We start from the raw sequence: 19,141 nt of genomic DNA on the forward strand, positions 1-19,141 counted from the left end.
TTTGTCGTGGCGCTTTAAATGAAGGAAGTCCACAGAATGCTGTGAATAAGGAGGCCTTCACAACAACACGATAAATCAGATAAATCATTTGCAGTACGGCGGTGATATTTAGTGTCGTCGCACACTTTTAAAACTGGGTAGAAAAGAAATCTTGCACACAGGAGGCAGATTTATTCCCAATAAGATCATTTGCTCTCTCTCATCCTCCTCTTCTTCACATAATATATATAAAGTGAAATTAGATTAAGATGGAGCGAGAGATTAGGTGACTCTAATTATCATCATTTTTATTTTCAAAATTCCTCAGCTCCACTCCATCACATACCCTGATTTATACAGTAGAATAGTATTTTTATTTTCCTCAAGTAGCACCAGAGGACGCTCAGTTTGAGAACCCTGGTTTTAGTTTGTACTTGTGCAGTGAGTGAGTGTGAGAGCAGAGCAGCATTTTGTAAGTCAAATCTGCAACAGTTCAGACTGAGGAGGAGGAGGATGTTGAAGTGAACAGCTGTTAATATCGTCACTGAGGTAACAGTGATACAGCAGAAATTCATTCGTATTCCACTCGTACAGGTCTGCTGGTGTGATTCTCGAGTTTTAGTCAAAGTTCTATGATTGGGACAGAACTGATTGTGACGTGTAAACCACAGGTTACTTTTCCAAAAAAAAAAGAAGATAAAGAAAAATCTTCATGCTGTTTAAACAAAACTCGTCTCTTCCTGTGCAACAGGAAAGCAAACAAACAGACGAGCAAATGGAAAAGATTTGTTTAAAAAAAAAAAAAAAAATGGTGGCGTTTCAGTGAGAGGAAGAAGCTGTGTTAACACAGGAATACCATAATAATAATAACCCCCTCATTCTACATGTCACTTTAAAATACATCTCATTTCACCTTTGCTGCTGTTTCAGCTTCGTCTGGGAAAAACTTTCCTCGGAATTAATTTTGTTTCTGAAGAAACTATTCATATTTTTATAAAAATTAAATTGCTGTGAAACTCAGAAATATAATATACACAATCTGCTGGAACAACAATTCAGTTCTAATGCCAGGATATAAACACAATCGAGTGATCCTTTCAGTATAAGTACAGTGTTATAGTAGAATATTAAGAGATATAACAATATAACAATGTAGAAAAAAAACAATATGTTTTCAAACTCGGCACTAATTGTCACCAAACTTGTTTTTATTTCCAAAACACTTTATGGAGAAATTGTTTGGGAAATAGGTGGTATAAAAATAAAGTGACACCTTAAGCTGCCGATTGAGAAAAGTGTCATAATAACTAGGGCAATGTGAGAAAATTCATATTCATCTAATTCTCCCAGCAAAAATGTAGAATTACAATGGTTTAAATGAGGCCTAAAGTTTATTACATTGTTTTTAATATCTAAGTCTCGTCTTAAAAGTAACTTTATCTATCTATCTATCTATCTATCTATCTATCAATCTATCTATCAAAGGGATAATTTGGAATAGTCTTAGTTCATTGATAAGACATCAGGTAAAACAGTAATCTTAGAAAGAGATGAGTTATCACAGTGTTACAGATGCACGACTACAGTCAAATAAACCAGGTTAAGGATTCTTTTCTTTTTTTTAAAGAAGCCTTTTGTTAAGGTAATAAATGGACTAGTGATGTGATTATTAGAGCCTGAGTGTGAATATCAGAGGAGGAGAGCAGTTTAGTCCTGAGTGTAAATGTTTACTGTTGTGTTTACATAACGTCATGTTGCTGATGAGGGGACTGTTAATGTTGAATGTGGAGGTAAACTCAGATTCTGAGGGAGGGAGGGAGAGAGGGGGAGCCTCCTCCTCCTCCTCCTCTCTGCTGCTGCTGCTGCTCTGGTTTTATTTGCTCCATATGGTGTTTGACATGGTACCCAGGAAGAAAAAAAAAAAGAAAGAAAAAAAGCCCTCGTGTGGGCGGAGGAAAAGCCTCGTATTTTGTCCGTCGTGAAATTTGATTCAGAAGTTCGGGATCCTGGAAGACAAAAAGCAAACGGAGGGGGAGGGAAAAGAAAAAGCAAAGAGACTCACGGAGGAGAGAGAGAGAGAGTGAGTGTGTGTGTGTGTGTGCTTCTTTTTGTTTTTTATTCTAAACTCACCACACAGACTCTGCAGCAGCCCGCGACTCAAGTAAGTCCGTTTCTACGTCTCATGTTGTCTTTGTGTCCACGCAGTGTCCTCGTGTATATGTAGTGAATTCTATGTGTGTGTGTGTGTGTGTGTGTAAGAACTCTGACCACATATCTCCACAATGACTTTTGTGCCCTTTACGCACGCGTTCATTCTGGCTTTGATTTAATGTATCCACTGAGGAACGTTCCCTCCAGCGCTGTGTGCTAAAACCACACATTATTTATTTCTTTTTGCTTTGACAAAGGGAATTTTTTAAAAAGTAGATTGTTCTTGGGAAAGTTGCTCAGCAGCGGGACTTAAGGTATTTTTCTCTCCTGCGCGCGTTTCCACATCCTCGCCACAGGCACCGACATTTACTCCGCTGCTGAGTCTGAGACCAGGACTCTGGAGTCCAGACTGCGCTGTGAACACGGTAGAGTCCGCATTGTTTGGAGAATTGTTTGTTAATTGCGCCCGCAGATAATTTTTTTTTGTTAGTTTTTTTGCGTGCGCCACAGCTGGATGTGCGCCAATAGAGGTTGGAGGGGAGCGGAGGGGAGCGGGGGACGCAGAAGAGAACGCACATGTCATTAAGAAAAGAGCCAGACAGTTCAAATAACGGCGACGTCACACTCTGGTGGTCAAAGGGTCACATGGAAGAAGAGCAGGTTTATCTTCATCTGTAACAACAACACTTGCACAAGTATTAGCAGAAACAGAAACTTTAAAGAAAGAAATGCAAACGTTGCCCCTTTGATTAAAACTACTGCAAATCATGCATTCAAAATTAAAATTCAACTTTCAAGATAGGGGTCTCAAATTTAAGGCAGAGTATTAGGGCCACATGTAAAAAAAAAAAAAAAGACATAATTCTGACCATTTAATCTCAGGATTAATACACAGCCCTATTCTATTCTAAAGTATGAAAGTACTAGTATCCAAGTTACTGGGTCTTACTACTGTTCTGTGTAATGTGGGAATATAAAATAATACTTTTTTGGTACCTAAACGTTTCTGTTCAGACTCACAAACTCAATTTAATGGAATTGTGTTTTTTGTTTTCTCCACTTTACCTCATCCGGCCTTCTGTCATTGATTCATCCTCTTCTACCGCTTTGTCCTCCACATGAGGGTTGCTGGTGCCGATCCCAGCTGTGACAGCCCTATGTCAGCTGGGTCACCAGTCCATCACAGGCAGTGCCACATGTAGACACAAACAACCATTCACCCTCACACCTACTGTCAATTCAGAGTGTCCAGTTTACCTAATCCCCAAATCTGCATGTTTTTGGACTGTGGGAGGAAAACCCACACACACACATGGAGAGAACATGCAAACTCCATGTTGTGATATTATTCCTCCCCATCATTTGGCCTTGGATAACTGTGAAGGGTAATCGCATGATTAAATGAATTACAGAAGAGAGAAAAGAAAACATCTTTAACTGGAACTGTTTCTCTTCTTCTTCTTCTTCTTCTTCTTCTTCTTTTCTCTTTTTTCCCCTCATGACCACAGTGAGGTCACAGCCTGAGTTAAGACTGGGATGAGCCAACACAACATTCAGTTTCAATATCCACAGAAAAACATGAAATGTGATGGGATGCAAAAAAGCTTCACTGAGCACAGGCTGTTTAGAGAAACATGCGACACCAAGGTCATGTGATCTGTGTGGATTTATTGTAAGATAAAATGAGAAAACAGTAAGCGAAACAGATTGAGTGTGATTTTGTAAAATCACTGTACTGGACTGATTGATGGCTGTGATATTGGTATCAGGGGTCATCGTCCGTCACAAAGGTCAGGAACCAGTGTGCTCTCTAGCCTGAAATCATATGTCCAAGCTCCTCCATCATGCTATAGATTTTTATGCATAATTTACATAATCCATCCACCTAAATGAGATCATTTTGTGTATTTAAACTTCAAAATGCAGTTAAATGATGTTCTTTTTTCTTCTTTGTTTGTATCACTGAACATTAAAATGCAGCTTTAGAAGAAAATTATTATTTTCAACTAATTAATCAGCATTGATTTTATTTTTATTCCCTTCACCCGTTGTTTTCTTTGAAAAGCAAACAGAGTGGCAGCAAGAGGCTTTACACGTTTTCAAGGAAAACAACTTTATTTTGAAATGACTTGGCCTCTGCAGCTTCTATGACCCGCTGGTAGGAAGTCAGGATTTGTAGTATCATTTTATTTCAGAGCAGTTTTGTGTCTTTTTTAGTTTTCGTATTTCTGTCCCATTCTATGTTGATGCCTTTTGCATTTTTCTGTGCTTCCAGTTGTTTGAATAGGTCACTTTATTTGATAAAGAGTAAAAATAAAATATTTTTTTATATTTGTAGGTGATTTTATTCATTTTACTAACTGTATTTCTAAACCTCCTGCTTGTTTAAGGCTGTGTGACTATGAGCACCTCAGGGCTTCAGGTCACCAACCGGCAGAACGTGAAGGAGCTCGACAGCATGAAGGAGTCCATCAGTGATATTATCAACCAGCTCCAGGACATAGACCCGGCCAGACTCTCCTTCTCCCCCTTCCTGGACCTGGACACTCAGATCTCTCTGGCGCCGGTGTCAGACAGCCCCGAGTCCTCGATGGAGGAGCTGCACTCGTCCTCCCACTCTGTCACCGGCTCCCAGCGTTCCCTTGAAGCACCACCAACAGCACATCAGCCAAAGAGTGAGTTATTGTCGCTGCAGCATTTTACTGTCTATCTGATGCTGGAGGATTTGAGTGGAGGCCAAAGCAAATTAGCAGTGGGCATGTGTTTGAAAGTCAGGAGACGGTTGTGATTATCCCGTGAGAACGAGGTGGAGCATTCACTGGGGCCGAAAAATTAAATCAAGCCAAAATGTGTGTCAGAATATCATTTTGGATTAATTATTGTCTTGACCTATACAGATCTTGTTCTACAGACTGTAGAGAACATGTTTGTTTATCATTTTAAATGATTAGAATTAGCATTTTAAATTCCTGTTAGAATAATCATTAGATATTTATTCAAAATCCTTCAGCCCTAGCATCCACTACATCAAATCAAAGTTTTCTGCATTTTTGGCGAGGAGGAAGCAAAGTCAGATGAAGTAAAAAAACAAGGTTTTGTATTAAGAAACAGGTTTAATGTTTATATTATTAGCATCACACACAGACATAAGGCGCTGGCCTCTTAAGCCAGGGAGCGATTGTGGGTTCAAATTCCATCTGGCATGATGCGCCCGAGCCAATGACTCTAAAGGCAGAGTGGGACCAAACCAAGTTGTGGTGCAGCTCATGGCCAAGAGGAAAGAGAATTGGACTTGTGACTGGTAATTAGGGTTGCCAGTTCAAATCCAGGGACGGGTCAAGGTCAAAATCTGCCACTAATCCCTGGGCATAGAGAAGGTCCTCTGCTCCTGCGCCTAGTTTATGTGTGTTTATTACTACTGTGTAAAAAATCATTCTAATTATGATTTTACTGTATTGTGTGACTTTATTGAGATTGAATTCCACTGAGTCTTTCATACGATGATTTAGGTGCCACAGGTTTTTAGTAAAATATCACATTTTCTAATCCGTTCATCACAAGAAACGCTGTGTGTGTTACATGACGTTTGTTTGCAGGAAACAAAGTTACATGTTTGCTTTTGTTATGTTACGTGGAAAGAAACTCTTGTTCTTGTTAACTAATGTATCACTGCTGCATCTGTGTGTGTGTGTGTCAGAATCAGAATCAGAATCAGAAGAGCTTTATTGCCAAGTACGATTTGCACATACAAGGAATTTGTTCTGGTGTCATTGGTGCATAACAAGCATACAACATTTAAAAAAAAAATGTGTGTGTGTGTACCTGGGATTCCACATGTTGTGGGGACCGGAATCTTTTCACATTATGGGGACAATCATGTCCCCATAATGTAAATTATGATAAGGAGAAGACATGTGTTAAAGTTAGGATTAGGTCAGGGTTAGGATTAGGCCAGGGTTAGGATTAGGTCAGGGTTAGGATTAGGCCAGGGTTAGGATTAGACCAGTAGTAATTATGGTAAAGGTTAAGGAGTAAGTCTCCAGGGAATGAATGGAAGCCAAATACCTCAAAGAAAATGACTTTGGTAGAAGTTGGAGTCCCTTTTTTATAATATTACTTACGTAAAGCTCTTAAAGTACATAACATTTACTGTTTTTAAGTATCAAAAGTAATTTTCTGATATAAAATGTACTTAAAAAGTGTGGAGTAAAGATTGAACCATGGTGGCTCAGTGGTAGGGTGAGTTTTCTTTCAAAAGGAAGGTTGTGGGTTCAATTCCTGGCTCTGCTAGTCTATGTGTGTCCTTGAGCAAGACATTGTGTGTGAATGGTGATAGAGGAAAATGTAAAATGAAATGAGTAAAATTTGCTAGAAATATAAATAACAAAGTAAAGTACGGATATGTGAATTTTGTACTTCGTTACATTACAACACTGTGTAAGTCAATACTATGTCCTCTGAAGTGTGTGTGTGTGTGTGTGTGTGTGTGTGTGTCCTTGAGACACACGCGTATGTCCATAACACAAAAACTAAAAGCGACCATTGGTTTCAAGTCAAAAAAAGATACCAAACAAACGCGTTTTGAGAAGTTGAGAAGGTTTACTGGTCTGTTGAAGGAGGAGACCTCGTCCCTAACAGGAAATTGGTGAATAAAAATATAGTGAGTATGTAAAGCAGCAGGATGTTGAGCAGCATTGATCAGTTGCAGTGACGCCTGCTCGACTGCACAGAGGAGGAACAAGGCCAGGTTCAGTGAGATCAAGTCGTCACTTGTACGGCTCTCTAAAAAATAAAATCTTGTCACACTTGTTTTTCCAAAGCCTCATGAGAACCTCTCCGACAGTTTACGAGACCCATGGTTCTGCAGCTGAAACCTGCAGGTGAATGTGTGCAGTGTCTGGTTGTGGATGTTGTACTAACATGAGCTCTGCTTTGTGCAGAGTCTGCTCGCTGCCACCAGCAGCCCAGTGACGGCCTCCCACCAGAGCCACGAGTGGATCAGACAGAGGAGGGGGAACTGGATCCAACTTTTTCCAGTCCGATCATCACAGCGCACAACTTGGACGCTGTCACGGAAAACTGCGTCAGCACTCCAAACCCAGCCTCTCAGGGAGACCTTCCCAACGGCACAGACACACCGAAATGGAGTCCAGAATCCACCAATCTGGACTGCACCGTGGACGAGGGTCGCCCGCTGTTAGGCCCGCCTCCAGAGAGTGTGGAGCTGACAGTGTGGAGCGCAGACGGACGGCAAGAGACTTGTGACGCCACAGAGGAGGTTTCAGAGCGGGGACGATGCTGCTGCCGCTGCTGTCAGTGTAAATGCTGTCAGAGCGGCCGAGTTGCCGCCTTCTTCTCTGCCCTGGCCTCTCTTCTTTGTGCAGCTGGGATCCTCTATGCACTCTATTTCTACGTCCCCATCAAACCTCCAGAATGCCCTGACATAGCCAGCCGCATCATCTTCACCTTCTGCTGCTGTGTGGTGGCAGCCGTCCCCATCCTGCTCGGTACGTTTTCAAACACCTGCAGCCCGACGTTCAAAGACAGCCACAAATGAAAGATAAAGATTAAGAGAGGATTTGGTTTTTGTCTGGCCGCCTTGTCTCGGAATGCTTCAGTGTCTCCTGTCCTCTTTAATTTCATGCGCTTTCAACCTCAGAGCAGCAGACGTCTCCTCAGGCCTCTGGAGAGAAGCATAATTTCCTTCTCCTGCACATAGCTCTAAATGGAAACTACTGTAAGACATTGGCTGTGTTTCGTGTCTCCCAGGCTGTGACCTAATTGTTTCAGAATATTTTAATCATTTCCCAACCTGGGCAACCAGAACCAGAGGGCAGGTGGCTTTAAAGCAACCAAAACTAAAGTCTATCCAGACCGTTTTCCTCTCAACTCTTTGTCGAGCTGATGACAGAGAGGGGGATTTGCATGCGGGCTTCTCTGCTGGCAGTTGCTCTGTATTCAAATGAAGAAAATAGGAACGCAAAGTAGACTGTCAGACATGATCAAGTGCAGATGGAAGTGGAACGCTGAGAGTTATATGTGGAGAAGTGACACAGATTCACTATGTTAACTGACCTGTCGCTCTTTTATCCCTCGCAGCGATGCTCGTGGGCACAGTGTACCAGTTCTGCGCTGGCTCCTTCAATCTGCAGGAGCCGTTTTCAGGAAGACGGACACTTCAGCGGCTGTTTGTCACATCATCCTCGGAACAGCTTCTCCTCTATGTCCTCAACCTCGTCGTCATGGCAGCTCTGCTGCCTCAAGACGAGCTGAAGTTGGTGCCAATAGCGGTTGCCATGTTTATGTTTGGAAGGTGAGGCTTGAACGTGGACCAGAGGAGAATTGTGTAAAATAAGGCTCAGAAAACGTCAAATGAAAAGTCAGAGGATGAGAAAAGTTAACTTGCTTCCTGCGCTAAAGTTCAGTAGTTGGTGAGATATTTAATTCTGGCAGACCAACACTGTCGTCTCGTACGGCCAGGCCGCTCTCATGGCTAAAAACAAACACTGCCACTGTCATTAACAAGAAACTTTGGCAGAATATTGTAGATGCAGATTTGACCCAAGTAAAGATGAACTCAGCTCCTCCAGACTCTCACTCTCTCTCTCAGTTTTCCCAGTTAGTTTCAGTGCTTTACTTCTATTCAACCAGTCAGTGTGCATTTAAAGCCAGTGTGAGTCACGTTAAGGTTTGGGCTCCAAATGATATGAAAGATAGTAAGAGAGAAAGATAGTGTCCAACTTGGTTGGTTATTTTACAGGTTTTTTTTTATAAATTAAACACAATAGAATATATGAAATAAATGTTAATGATTGAGCTTCAGAGACCAATAAAGACAGAGCCAGGTTAGTCACGTTTTACCTGTTTACAATGTATCTAAGCTGAAATAGGCCAAATATGATTATGTGACATATAACGTTGTCTAAACTGCACTTTTAATTGCTCATATATATATATATATATATATATATATATACATATGTATATATACATACATACATATATATATATATATATATATATATATACATACATACATACATACATATTAAGAAAGTGCTGTGTAGCATTTGTAGTTTTACTTAAAGTTAAATCTGGTAAATTGGTTGTTTGAAATTATGCTTAACCTATAATCTAGTCTGACCTAACCTAGGCTAATTTGAAGGGAAACGTTTCCATGGTAACCTCGGTCAGGCTTATGAAACAGGATTTGTTGAAGGTAAACTTAATTGGCTGTCCTGTTTCTGAAACTGTGATCAGAGATGTGAGGCAGTGAGGTTTGAACTTGATCGGCTCTGTTTTGGTTTCTCTAATCATCCACAGGCTCGTTTACTGGGTCAACCTGCACGTGTGCAGCTTGTGGCGAGGCTTCGGCTCAGGCCTGACCGTCTTCCCGCTCCTCGCCATGGTGGCTCTCAATCTGTTCCTCATGTATAACCTGAATCTCAAAGCGCCACTTTTCGTCTCTCAGGACGCCCTCTATAATCAGGTCACCCCCTCTTCCTGGTCAGGGGAGACATCACAGAGGCCGAGTGGCACACCAGACGTCCTACCCACAGACATCCTGGACTCTCAGTGAGGAGGCAAGCTGCGCCTTCTTCTGTCAGAGGAGGAGAGCTTTCCAAAAATAGGCCATTCCTGTGGTCCACAGTTCAGCACAGCTACACACGCTGCCACTATAACCTCCAAATCTGTGACGGCTCAACTTGTTCTTTTGCTCCTCCTACAGGACTGTTTTTATTTTTTAATGTGGATTCATGCTTATTATCTGTAATGTAAGAGCTCTTTGCCCACAAGCGGTGGACCAACCTTTTGAACAACGCTGTAGTCCTTTTAAGCTATTCCAGTGCCTATATTTAATGTTTTGAACTCTTAAAGTGCTTAAAGCCTCTGCGATATATATATGTGTATGTATATATACATATATATGTATATATATATATATATATATATATACATATATGGTTGAATTTGGCTTGACCTTAAAAAAACCCACAAGCAATGCAACTTCAATTCTGAGACTTTATTATTATTTTAACTGTCCAGAAAAGATTATACATGATGAAGGAAGAATTAAAGCAATTTGTTAAAAAAAGAAAAAAGAGAAGTCTTTTCATCTTTCCCATTTTTTGGCCACTTGCTTCCTGGACTGAGCAGCTATTCCTGGAGAAGCTGCAGCGTGTGTTTTCAGCGCTGGGACTATCATTATGTGACAACATGCTCTCCATGTTCTCTGGTTGTTCTCCATCTCCACCCTGCTGGCCTCCTCACTTCTGCTGCTCCTCCTCACTTCTGCTGCTCCCCACTGCTGCTGCTGCTGTTTGTGACACCAAAATGAGGCCAAATGAAAAAAACAAAACAAGAAACAAGAGGTTGTTGACAGAAAGATTAATGAGATTTCCAAATTACTGTAATCAAAGGCAAGTCATTTGTCTAAAGGTAATTATCAAGTAAAAATAGACATTTTTCAGCCTCAAATTACATTCTTTCTTCCAGTCTAATGAAAGAAAAGGTCGGCTCCAGTGTGCGCACACACACACAGTGCACAGTGACTATAAGTTCAATCCTTCTTTTTTCACTTGTCTACCAGGTGTTCATAAATAGCACAGGTGTTAGTTCTGGCTGCAGGTCAGATTAGGTCATCAGTCTCAAAGGTTCAGCTCATTACTTTGTGTTCAGTAATGAGCAAAGAGTAACATATTGTAGAACTTTTAATGTTTCATTTTAAATGTGTCAAACTGAAAGAAAATTCACTTCAGTACAAATGTAAGAGATGTTTTTCTCTATATATCTTTATTTTTCTCCATATCTCCTCTGTCGTCCAATTGCTGATCGTTCAAACTGAATGTGTAAGTTGTTATAGTGACAAATTAAAGCAAACACATCAACACATTAAATTAACTTACTGATACATAAGTATAGTGAATTTAGTCAGACAAACAGGAAGAACAACAGCACAACTACCCACTAAGTAATCAATTGAGTAATAAAAACAGTCCATAAAAGGCAGTACAAACTCTGTGCTCTGGTTTTCTGCACCACACCTCTCATCCAAATGTACTTTTGTAATCAATGCTGCAGGACAGAAAGTTTAATGAGACACCTCTTGTTTTTATTAAGTGATTCTTTCAAATCTTTCAAACTGTTGTAAAATAACACTTGAATGACAGTTTGGAGAAAACCACCTCATCACAAGGTCCAGTCAGTAGCTGCGCCACAGTTTTGGACTGAATCATTCTTTATTAAAGGTCAAGTGTGAAAGGATTAGTGACATCTAATGGCAAAACAGCAGAATTGCAACAAGCTCACTCCTCCCAAAGCCCGTCGAGGAACTACAGTGGCCTCCGCATACCATAAAGCTTTTAGCTTCAAAATGCAAAACGCATGCACTCCATAAAGCAAGACCCTTGCCAAGACATACAAAAAGCTAATTCTAATGGCGCTTTTCCACTACACAGTCCCGGCACGGTTCGACTCAGCAAGATTTATTTATTTTTTTTCCATTAGTGATAGTACCTGGTACTTTTTTTAGCACCTGCTCTGGCGAGGTTCCAAGTGAGCTGAGCCGATACTATACGTGATGTCGAAAGACTGGTCAGAGAGTTTTGTTACTGGAAGAGTCATGAGTGCAACGTTCCGACACAAGAATCAAACCAAACAATGCCGAACTGTAGATCAGTTAAAAAGACTTCAAAATCCATTCAGCAGGAAATGTCTAAAAAGTCTGGTGTATATAGCAATATAGTAATGGAAAACCTTACCAAACTGTGTCGTGCCGTGCCATGCAGGAACTGTGTAGTGGAAAAGCACAGTATATGACTAAGAAATCCAAACAATTTTTATTTTAAAGCAATGATAAACTTATAAAACATACTTATGGGGTAGTATATCCAATGTCTACTAATACACCCTCCAAATATTACAACAAGATGTCTACAAATTCTCAGAAAACGGAAATATGAGCATCTAATTTCTGTGAAAATCTGCTGATTGATGATGTCACAGATATTAAACAGACCAGCTTCCACAGTCGAGAATAAACTTTCATTCTCAACTCTGAGTTGTTGTTGTTATTGTTTTTTTTCCTGTTACATCTGTGGCCCTAAAGTAATCTGATCTTGAATTCCAGTTGTAGATTTATTGAGTCATCCAAAAAATAATTGTTGGATTAACCTACTCTTCTTGATAGCTGTAGCTTAACGGGATTTAGGAATCAGATTTTATATCTGAGGAAAGACAGCGTCATGGTTGCTCTCCTCAGCTCTGCTGCTGTCAGCCTCTGATCACTGCATCGTGTTGTTGCTGTACAGCTTGAATATATGAATTATTATTATTGTAAATACAAGTACAAGGTATGCTTCCACCACATTAAAGCAGCTTATGCGGATATTTAACGTTCACATGAAAAAAATCACAATTTTTCAGAAAATCGTTTAAGATAATTATTGCTCTACTGGTCAAATGCAGTCATTCAAACTGATTAAACACATATTAATAACACCACAAAAGAGGTGAGAGGTAGAGATTTTTCACATCAGAAGATTCATATCTGGCCGTTTTGGCTGACATGAAACTGATCATTAGGAGTAAATAAATGTGTTTGTTGTGACAGCACCTGTCTGAATGTAGCTCAACAAGTCGAGCAGCCTTCGCTTTCATTATCTAGGTCAAACTCTAACATTTCTTATCAAAGTGAAAATCACACTTTATGGCGTCTCAATGTTCAGTGCATGAAAAGTTTTGTAGAGTAATAAATGGAATATTCTCAGAACTGGACCACAAAAATCTTTATTGTATTTATAGGACCACATCTGTACTCTATGTGTATACTGGTGGACAGGCACTTTAAAGGGACAGTCCATGTTGTTTGAAGAGTGGTTGTATGAGGTACTGACACATTATCAGCACTGACGTCACCAAGACGTTTCACCAATCACCAATTTTACATCATAGCACACAGGAATTGCTCATCTACTTCTGCTTCCCCCAGTCAACGAATGTATTCTCTTGTGACTTTAGTGTTTTTATTCATTTGTCTAGATTTACCTAAACAAAAAAATCCCAGACCATCAGCTCGTGTTTCTGTGCAGGCTCAAAAAACATTGATTTTCTTCATGGAATTCAAGGTAGTAGACTATAAAATTCAGTTTCCACACAGAAACAGGTGTCTAAGGGTGAGACAGATATCATAGCCATGAGCAGTTCACCTTGTGTCCCTGCTGACAGCCATGGTAATACTTATAGAAAATATCCACATCACTAGCTGTTCACAAAAGTTATTGCATGTAAAGCGAGGTCAGTGTTGCAACGCTAGAGGGCGGTAATCACGGTAAAACCGGGTGTTGTCGGCCTTCACTAATCACCACGAAGAAGACGCATCAAGCCAGGAAGCACGTTGACGTCATCAGGATCCAAAGATGGCGGCCTTGGTCGGTAGGTGATGTTTTGGATTAAAAATAAGACGCGTTAAATAAACATTACAGTGTGTTTACACATGCGCTCTTTATTGTGTTATAAGTATCAGGCACGCAGGCCTGCGCCACCACTTATGAAGAACATGTCGGTAGTCGGGTTTGTAACTTTTACTGAATGCGCAAGCTGACCTTGCTCTGTCTGCGTTAGCATGACGGCTAATCGTGTTAGCTTACATAAATTCCAGCTGCGATTATTTCACATTTATAACGATTACATGTAAACTTCTAAACCACACACAATCTTTGGCCTTTGCACCACTGGTTTTGATTATGTTAGCCAGCGATTGTCATCGTTGTAAATATTGACGATCTTGTGTTAACCCTTGTGTTTACAAACGTCTTTTTCACTACTGAGATATTACATGTACGTTGTTTTCATTATATTCTTCTCTGACAATGAGTAAGTGTATGGTTGTATTAATAAGTTATATTCTTCTTTGTTTGATGGTCTTTTTGCAGCATCTCGCCTGGCCATGTTTGGCTCTTTTTCAACAAGGTAAGAACCTTCCAATTATGTTGCTTGTTTCAAAACGTATCTTAAATAAGCTCCCACTGTATCCTTCATAGGTAAACTCAAATTTCAAAAATGGTTTTGTACAGTTGCAATTAAGTAAAGAAAAACGGTATCAGTAATTTTGTTGATGTTAGTTGAGTTCTCAGTTAACAACATTTCAAGATAAACCTGTTCCCTTCAAAAAACCTTTTCTTAAACATTTGCTGCAATTGTTTTTTTTTATTGTGGCAAGAGCAGAGTGCAGCCTGTCTCCTGTTCAGACAAACAGTCTAGTCAATCCTTTAAAACATCATCATAGGAGGCTCAGACAAACTTCACAAGATTTCATTCTTCACAATGAAATCTGTCCATCACATCACAGTAATACATTTTAATGATTAAATGAATGAGCCACAATGTCAAAACTAGTTTGATTTACTTCAGTGTTGCGTTTTAAATAATCAGAGATTTTATTGTGCTTTATTGTTTCACTGATTGTTTTTCTCTGTTATTTGTTCCTCTAATTCTCTCCCTCTGTCCAACAGACCCATCTCTTTATTTGCTCTTCAACAGAGGAGTCTGCACAACAGTGCTAAAAGTGAGAACACATGCACTAGGTGGGTTGAGCAAAAACTATCCTGGTATAGATAGTGTAGTCAATTTGACATTCTGCACATAGTAAAGCTTCTCTCTCTCCTTTTGATGCAGTGTGGTTCCAGTCAGAGAGAAGAGCACGGCAGTGGCAGCAGCCAAACCAGCATCTGTAGCCAGCAGCAAGGGGGAGTATGTTATAACCAAGCTGGATGATCTGGTAAACTGGGCTCGCAGGGTGAGTTCATGAGTGCCAGCTCATTGGTCATATCCAGCATGTGTGGAATAGATTGATGCATTACTGGTTTCTGCCGTTTCTTCAAAGACATACTATGTGATTCAATCATGGAGTGTTTTGACAGATGCTGGTGGTCTAAAATATCACACGTTGGTCAGTGTTTTTGGAATTAGTCTTTGACTTACATTGCTGCTGTTTGATTGGTCATTATGTGAAACGTTTAGATTTTTTTTTCTCTGTACTACTCTATTGGTGCGGCTGTAGGGGAGACTGGGGTAAGATGAGCCATTTTACATAGTTAGGATCACTACATCAAGGCAATCATAGTTTTGTCACTAACTAATATATCTGCATATATTTTAGGATGTTGGGCATCCGTTCAAACAAACAGAATGAGTGTAAACATAACTGTTTCAATAATATAGCATGTCCAAAAATGGTCTTGTGCCACAACTTACCCCGTGTATGGGGTAAGTTGAGCATAGGAGCAGGGTAAGTTGAGCCGTATGCCTATCCTATTGATCTCCACTCATACAAATGCAGAATCTTGATTTAATATTTAAGACATATAGGCTACAGCTAAAATACCAGTGGCTCAACTTACCCCCACCGGATCAACTTACCCCTGGCCAAATGGCTCAACTTACCCCAGAGCTACCATTTTGACTTTATTAGTCCCCACAGCTAAAATGGTGCACTTTTATGCTAGCTTTATGACCTCGTGTTGTAGCACATAGATACCACAATTGATGTATAAAACACATTTAAAATTATCTGTTTTGGTCTAAACACAATTCTCACGAAACGTATGAAAGACTAAATTCACTTTCAAGAGTGAAAAATGTTTTTTTGGAAATAAATGTCTAACCACTTTACCCATGTGGTTCTTACCTTCACATACTCCATTAAATGATGCCTTCCTCCTAAATATTTGGTCACATGATCAATGTTTTTTTACCGTTTCCTAGCAACAAGGGGTGGCTCAATTTACCCTTTGGCTCAACTTACCCCAGTCTCCCGTATAGTGGAAAAGTGATATATGTTGCTTTCGTACATTTACTGAAGTGCTGGCATTCATCTAAGATTGTCTGTTGAGAGGTTGTTTCTGTGAATGCAAATGTCCACAGACGTTAATCTGGATATTCTCAGGAGATTGTTCTGCTGGCTTTAATCTCCAAATAAGTAAGCCCATGTTAGAACGCAGCAGGAGAGATTTAGGATAATCCATAGTGAGTCTTTCTCTTGCATACTCAAGCTAGGTGCTACACCCTCACTGGGATCCTTTGGACATTTCCTGCTTTTGTGGATGTGACTCACTCAGACGACAATCTCCTGCTGCATCTGCCATTTGTGGATGACAAAGTCTAGAAATCTGTGCACATAATTGTTCAGAGCTCACATCTGTTTTGCTCGCTTATCATTGCTGTACTTCCTTCTCAGAGCTCTCTGTGGCCTATGACCTTTGGGCTGGCATGTTGTGCAGTGGAGATGATGCACATGGCTGCACCCCGTTATGACATGGACCGTTTTGGAGTTGTGTTCAGAGCAAGTCCTCGACAGTCTGATGTCATGATCGTGGCAGGAACTTTGACCAATAAGATGGCTCCAGCCCTGCGAAAGGTGAGAGTCAGAATGTAACAGCAGCAAATGTAGACCTTGTTAAAACTTGTGCAAGACACCGCTGTGTGGACCTCCACAGATGGTGTGCACACTGCAAGCAGCCACGGAGGCTTTTATGGTCGGCGCACACCGGTATATGCTCCAAACCTCAAGGCAGTTCACAAAGAACACACTGGAACCGTCTTATTTTAAATTTTGTTGTCACACACCTCACATATCTAATGAGCTACATCAAAGCAGTAAAGGAGATGTGCGATAGATGTGGGAACTCTTGGTTACTCACACAGTATTGGATGCAGTAATTTCTTACCTTTACGCCTTAAAAATTCCACTCCAAGACCCCAGAGTCATCTGATCTTCTCAAGTCTTCAGAGGTGCACAATATAGCTCAGAACATCACCAACTCCCCAGTATCAGGCCGGAATGTCACCTTTACCTCTCGCAGCCTACAGAAGTCGTATAACATCCTCAGAGACTCTTTTCATCCTGCCCATCACCTTTTTGAACTGTTGCCCTCTGGCAAAAGATACAGGTCCATCAAAACACTCATCACACGATTCCTGAATTACCTCAGAACCACAATCACACTGAGCATTGAACTCCCAACATGAGCATTATGTTTTTTACTGCAGTGCTATTTAAGTGAATTCCCTCTCTTAAATGCATACGTCAGCACAGATTGAATGATTGTGGGGTTAAATGAATGTATTTTGGTGGAGTGCATGAATGGATATATTCATTACTTAATTTATGAGTCCACATCCTGACAGTGTGCTTGAATTTCATTGTATATTCTTAGAATGACAATAAAGTATCTAATCTAATCTATCTCGACAACTTTTGGAGCCCTAGTGCACAATGAGCTTACGGTGATAACGACGTCATTTAGAAAGCCCTGCATTGGATGCGCTGCAGCGAGTATAAACCAGGCTGTAGTCTCTGCAAATAACAAAACATTTGCTGAATCATCATGTTTGAATCAGGTCTGTGAAAAAAGTTTGGACTTGTTTTTTGACATAGTCAGTGCAGTGCTGATAAGAGAACAGCTGTGTAAATGCCAACTGGATCATGAGCAGCCTGTTGGCGGCTCGGTAGATTGAGCTGAAAGGACAGACTTGTTATTGAGCTGAAAGGACAGACTTGTTCTTGAGTTAAACATTATATAACTGCTTTCTTTCCATCAGGTGTACGACCAGATGCCTGAGCCTAGATACGTCATTTCCATGGGAAGGTAAGTTTCCACCAGCAGACATTGATTTTAGTGACAATCCCCCTTCTCCTCCTCCTCACCTGTCAGTCGTTTTGATCTTTAGGCTCTCCTTTACTCCACAAAAAAAATGTTTTGTGTGCATCTGTTACACTTAAATGCTCGACCTTATGATGTATTTCAGAAATTCACTCTGGTTTTGCCATTGTGTGTTTTTTGTGGTGTGCTTCATATTCACAATAATTGTCTTTAAGTAATTTAAGTGTACTTGTGTTCATCTCATAGTTGTGCTAATGGAGGAGGCTACTACCACTACTCCTACGCTGTGGTCAGAGGCTGTGACAGAGTCATACCAGTGGACATTTATGTTCCAGGTGATTAAACATGTTATTTAAAATATTCAGACCATGAAGATGTGTATTTTGTGATGCACAAAGCTAAATATAATTGGATGAATTATACAATTTAATTGAATGTCAGAGAACTGCTTAGACTGATTTTGTACCTTTTTAAACTGCAATAGTTTAAAATCCCTCACTGATATTAAGAGTTTTTCTCTTCTGTCCTCAGGTTGTCCCCCAACAGCAGAGGCTCTCCTCTACGGGACTTTACAGCTGCAGAAGAAAATCAAACGTGAGAAGAGGTTGAAGATCTGGTATCGGAAATGAATGTGTAATATGTATGCGTGTATCTATCTGCTATGTAAATGTTGTATTTGAGTTTCATTTCAAGCTCTGCTCCTCCTTTATGTAGAGCTGCGGGAACTTACTTCATTAAAATTGCTGTAAATTTACTGGCGGCTCAGTGGTGCTTATTTTCAACCAATCACAGCAGCTGCAGTTGATCTTTCCCTCTTTATACCAGCACTGGTATCTACGCTGTTAAAGGAAAATATACAGCATGAAAAATTACTCCCCACAATGGATGTGAGACTTTAAACCATATTTTTTTCTTGTTTTAGTTGAATTTATCTTTATTTAAGTAGCCATGTGTTGTTTTTTTTCCCTAATTTTTAATAACAAACTTGGTCATAATGATAAGCTTTGAGTGGCACACTACAGTATCATCTTGTTCCCAATTTTTTATTTTTTATTTTATTTCTCCTTTATTTAACCAGATAAAAAGACCCATTGAGATCAAGATCTCTTTCACAAGGGTGACCTGGCCAAGAAAGGCAGCAGCACACATCATAGTTAAATAAAAACAGGAAGACAACAACTACAATACAAACATAGAATTACAAAAGTACAACTAGACAAACATAAAGTGCAAAAGTTTTGGTCGCAGTAACAATTTAAGAACACAGGCACTAAATAAACTGAGCCTACATGAAAATACATGCATTATGGCAACATAATTTGTGTCATTAATGATTCAGTGTTGAGGAT

General features: G+C 40.1%; 2 protein-coding genes across 2 annotated transcripts; both read left to right on the forward strand.

The window, feature by feature from the left end:
* Positions 1 to 1,845: 1,845 nt before the first annotated feature.
* Positions 1,846 to 11,823, forward strand: LOC131466172 (transmembrane protein 79-like). The gene is made up of 5 exons (XM_058639355.1): positions 1,846 to 2,140; positions 4,521 to 4,805; positions 7,071 to 7,637; positions 8,230 to 8,443; positions 9,454 to 11,823. Exons 2-5 carry the CDS (start codon positions 4,532 to 4,534, stop codon positions 9,707 to 9,709), a joined length of 1,311 nt encoding a protein of 436 aa, XP_058495338.1. The 5' UTR covers positions 1,846 to 2,140; positions 4,521 to 4,531; the 3' UTR covers positions 9,710 to 11,823.
* Positions 11,824 to 13,476: 1,653 nt separating this feature from the next.
* On the forward strand, positions 13,477 to 18,546 carry ndufs7 (NADH:ubiquinone oxidoreductase core subunit S7). The gene is made up of 8 exons (XM_058637406.1): positions 13,477 to 13,563; positions 14,064 to 14,100; positions 14,643 to 14,714; positions 14,806 to 14,926; positions 16,367 to 16,546; positions 17,731 to 17,777; positions 18,039 to 18,127; positions 18,324 to 18,546. The coding sequence occupies exons 1-8, from the start codon at positions 13,548 to 13,550 to the stop codon at positions 18,419 to 18,421; spliced, it is 660 nt and encodes a 219-aa protein (XP_058493389.1). The 5' UTR covers positions 13,477 to 13,547; the 3' UTR covers positions 18,422 to 18,546.
* The last annotated feature ends 595 nt before the right edge of the window (positions 18,547 to 19,141 follow it).

The sequence above is a fragment of the Solea solea genome, chromosome 9, assembly GCF_958295425.1.
Source record: "Solea solea chromosome 9, fSolSol10.1, whole genome shotgun sequence".
Classification (NCBI taxonomy): domain Eukaryota; kingdom Metazoa; phylum Chordata; class Actinopteri; order Pleuronectiformes; family Soleidae; genus Solea; species Solea solea.

Bases quoted from the DNA above. Each gene is read 5' to 3' on its own strand.
- ndufs7 (XM_058637406.1), top strand. The intron at 14,715-14,805 runs GTGGGTTGAGCA...CTTTTGATGCAG, and splicing joins AGTGAGAACACATGCACTAG to TGTGGTTCCAGTCAGAGAGA. The intron at 17,778-18,038 runs GTAAGTTTCCAC...TTCATCTCATAG, and splicing joins TACGTCATTTCCATGGGAAG to TTGTGCTAATGGAGGAGGCT.
- LOC131466172 (XM_058639355.1), top strand. From the start codon at position 4,532: ATGAGCACCTCAGGGCTTCAGGTCACCAACCGGCAGAACGTGAAGGAG. The intron at 7,638-8,229 runs GTACGTTTTCAA...TATCCCTCGCAG, and splicing joins AGCCGTCCCCATCCTGCTCG to CGATGCTCGTGGGCACAGTG. The intron at 8,444-9,453 runs GTGAGGCTTGAA...AATCATCCACAG, and splicing joins GCCATGTTTATGTTTGGAAG to GCTCGTTTACTGGGTCAACC.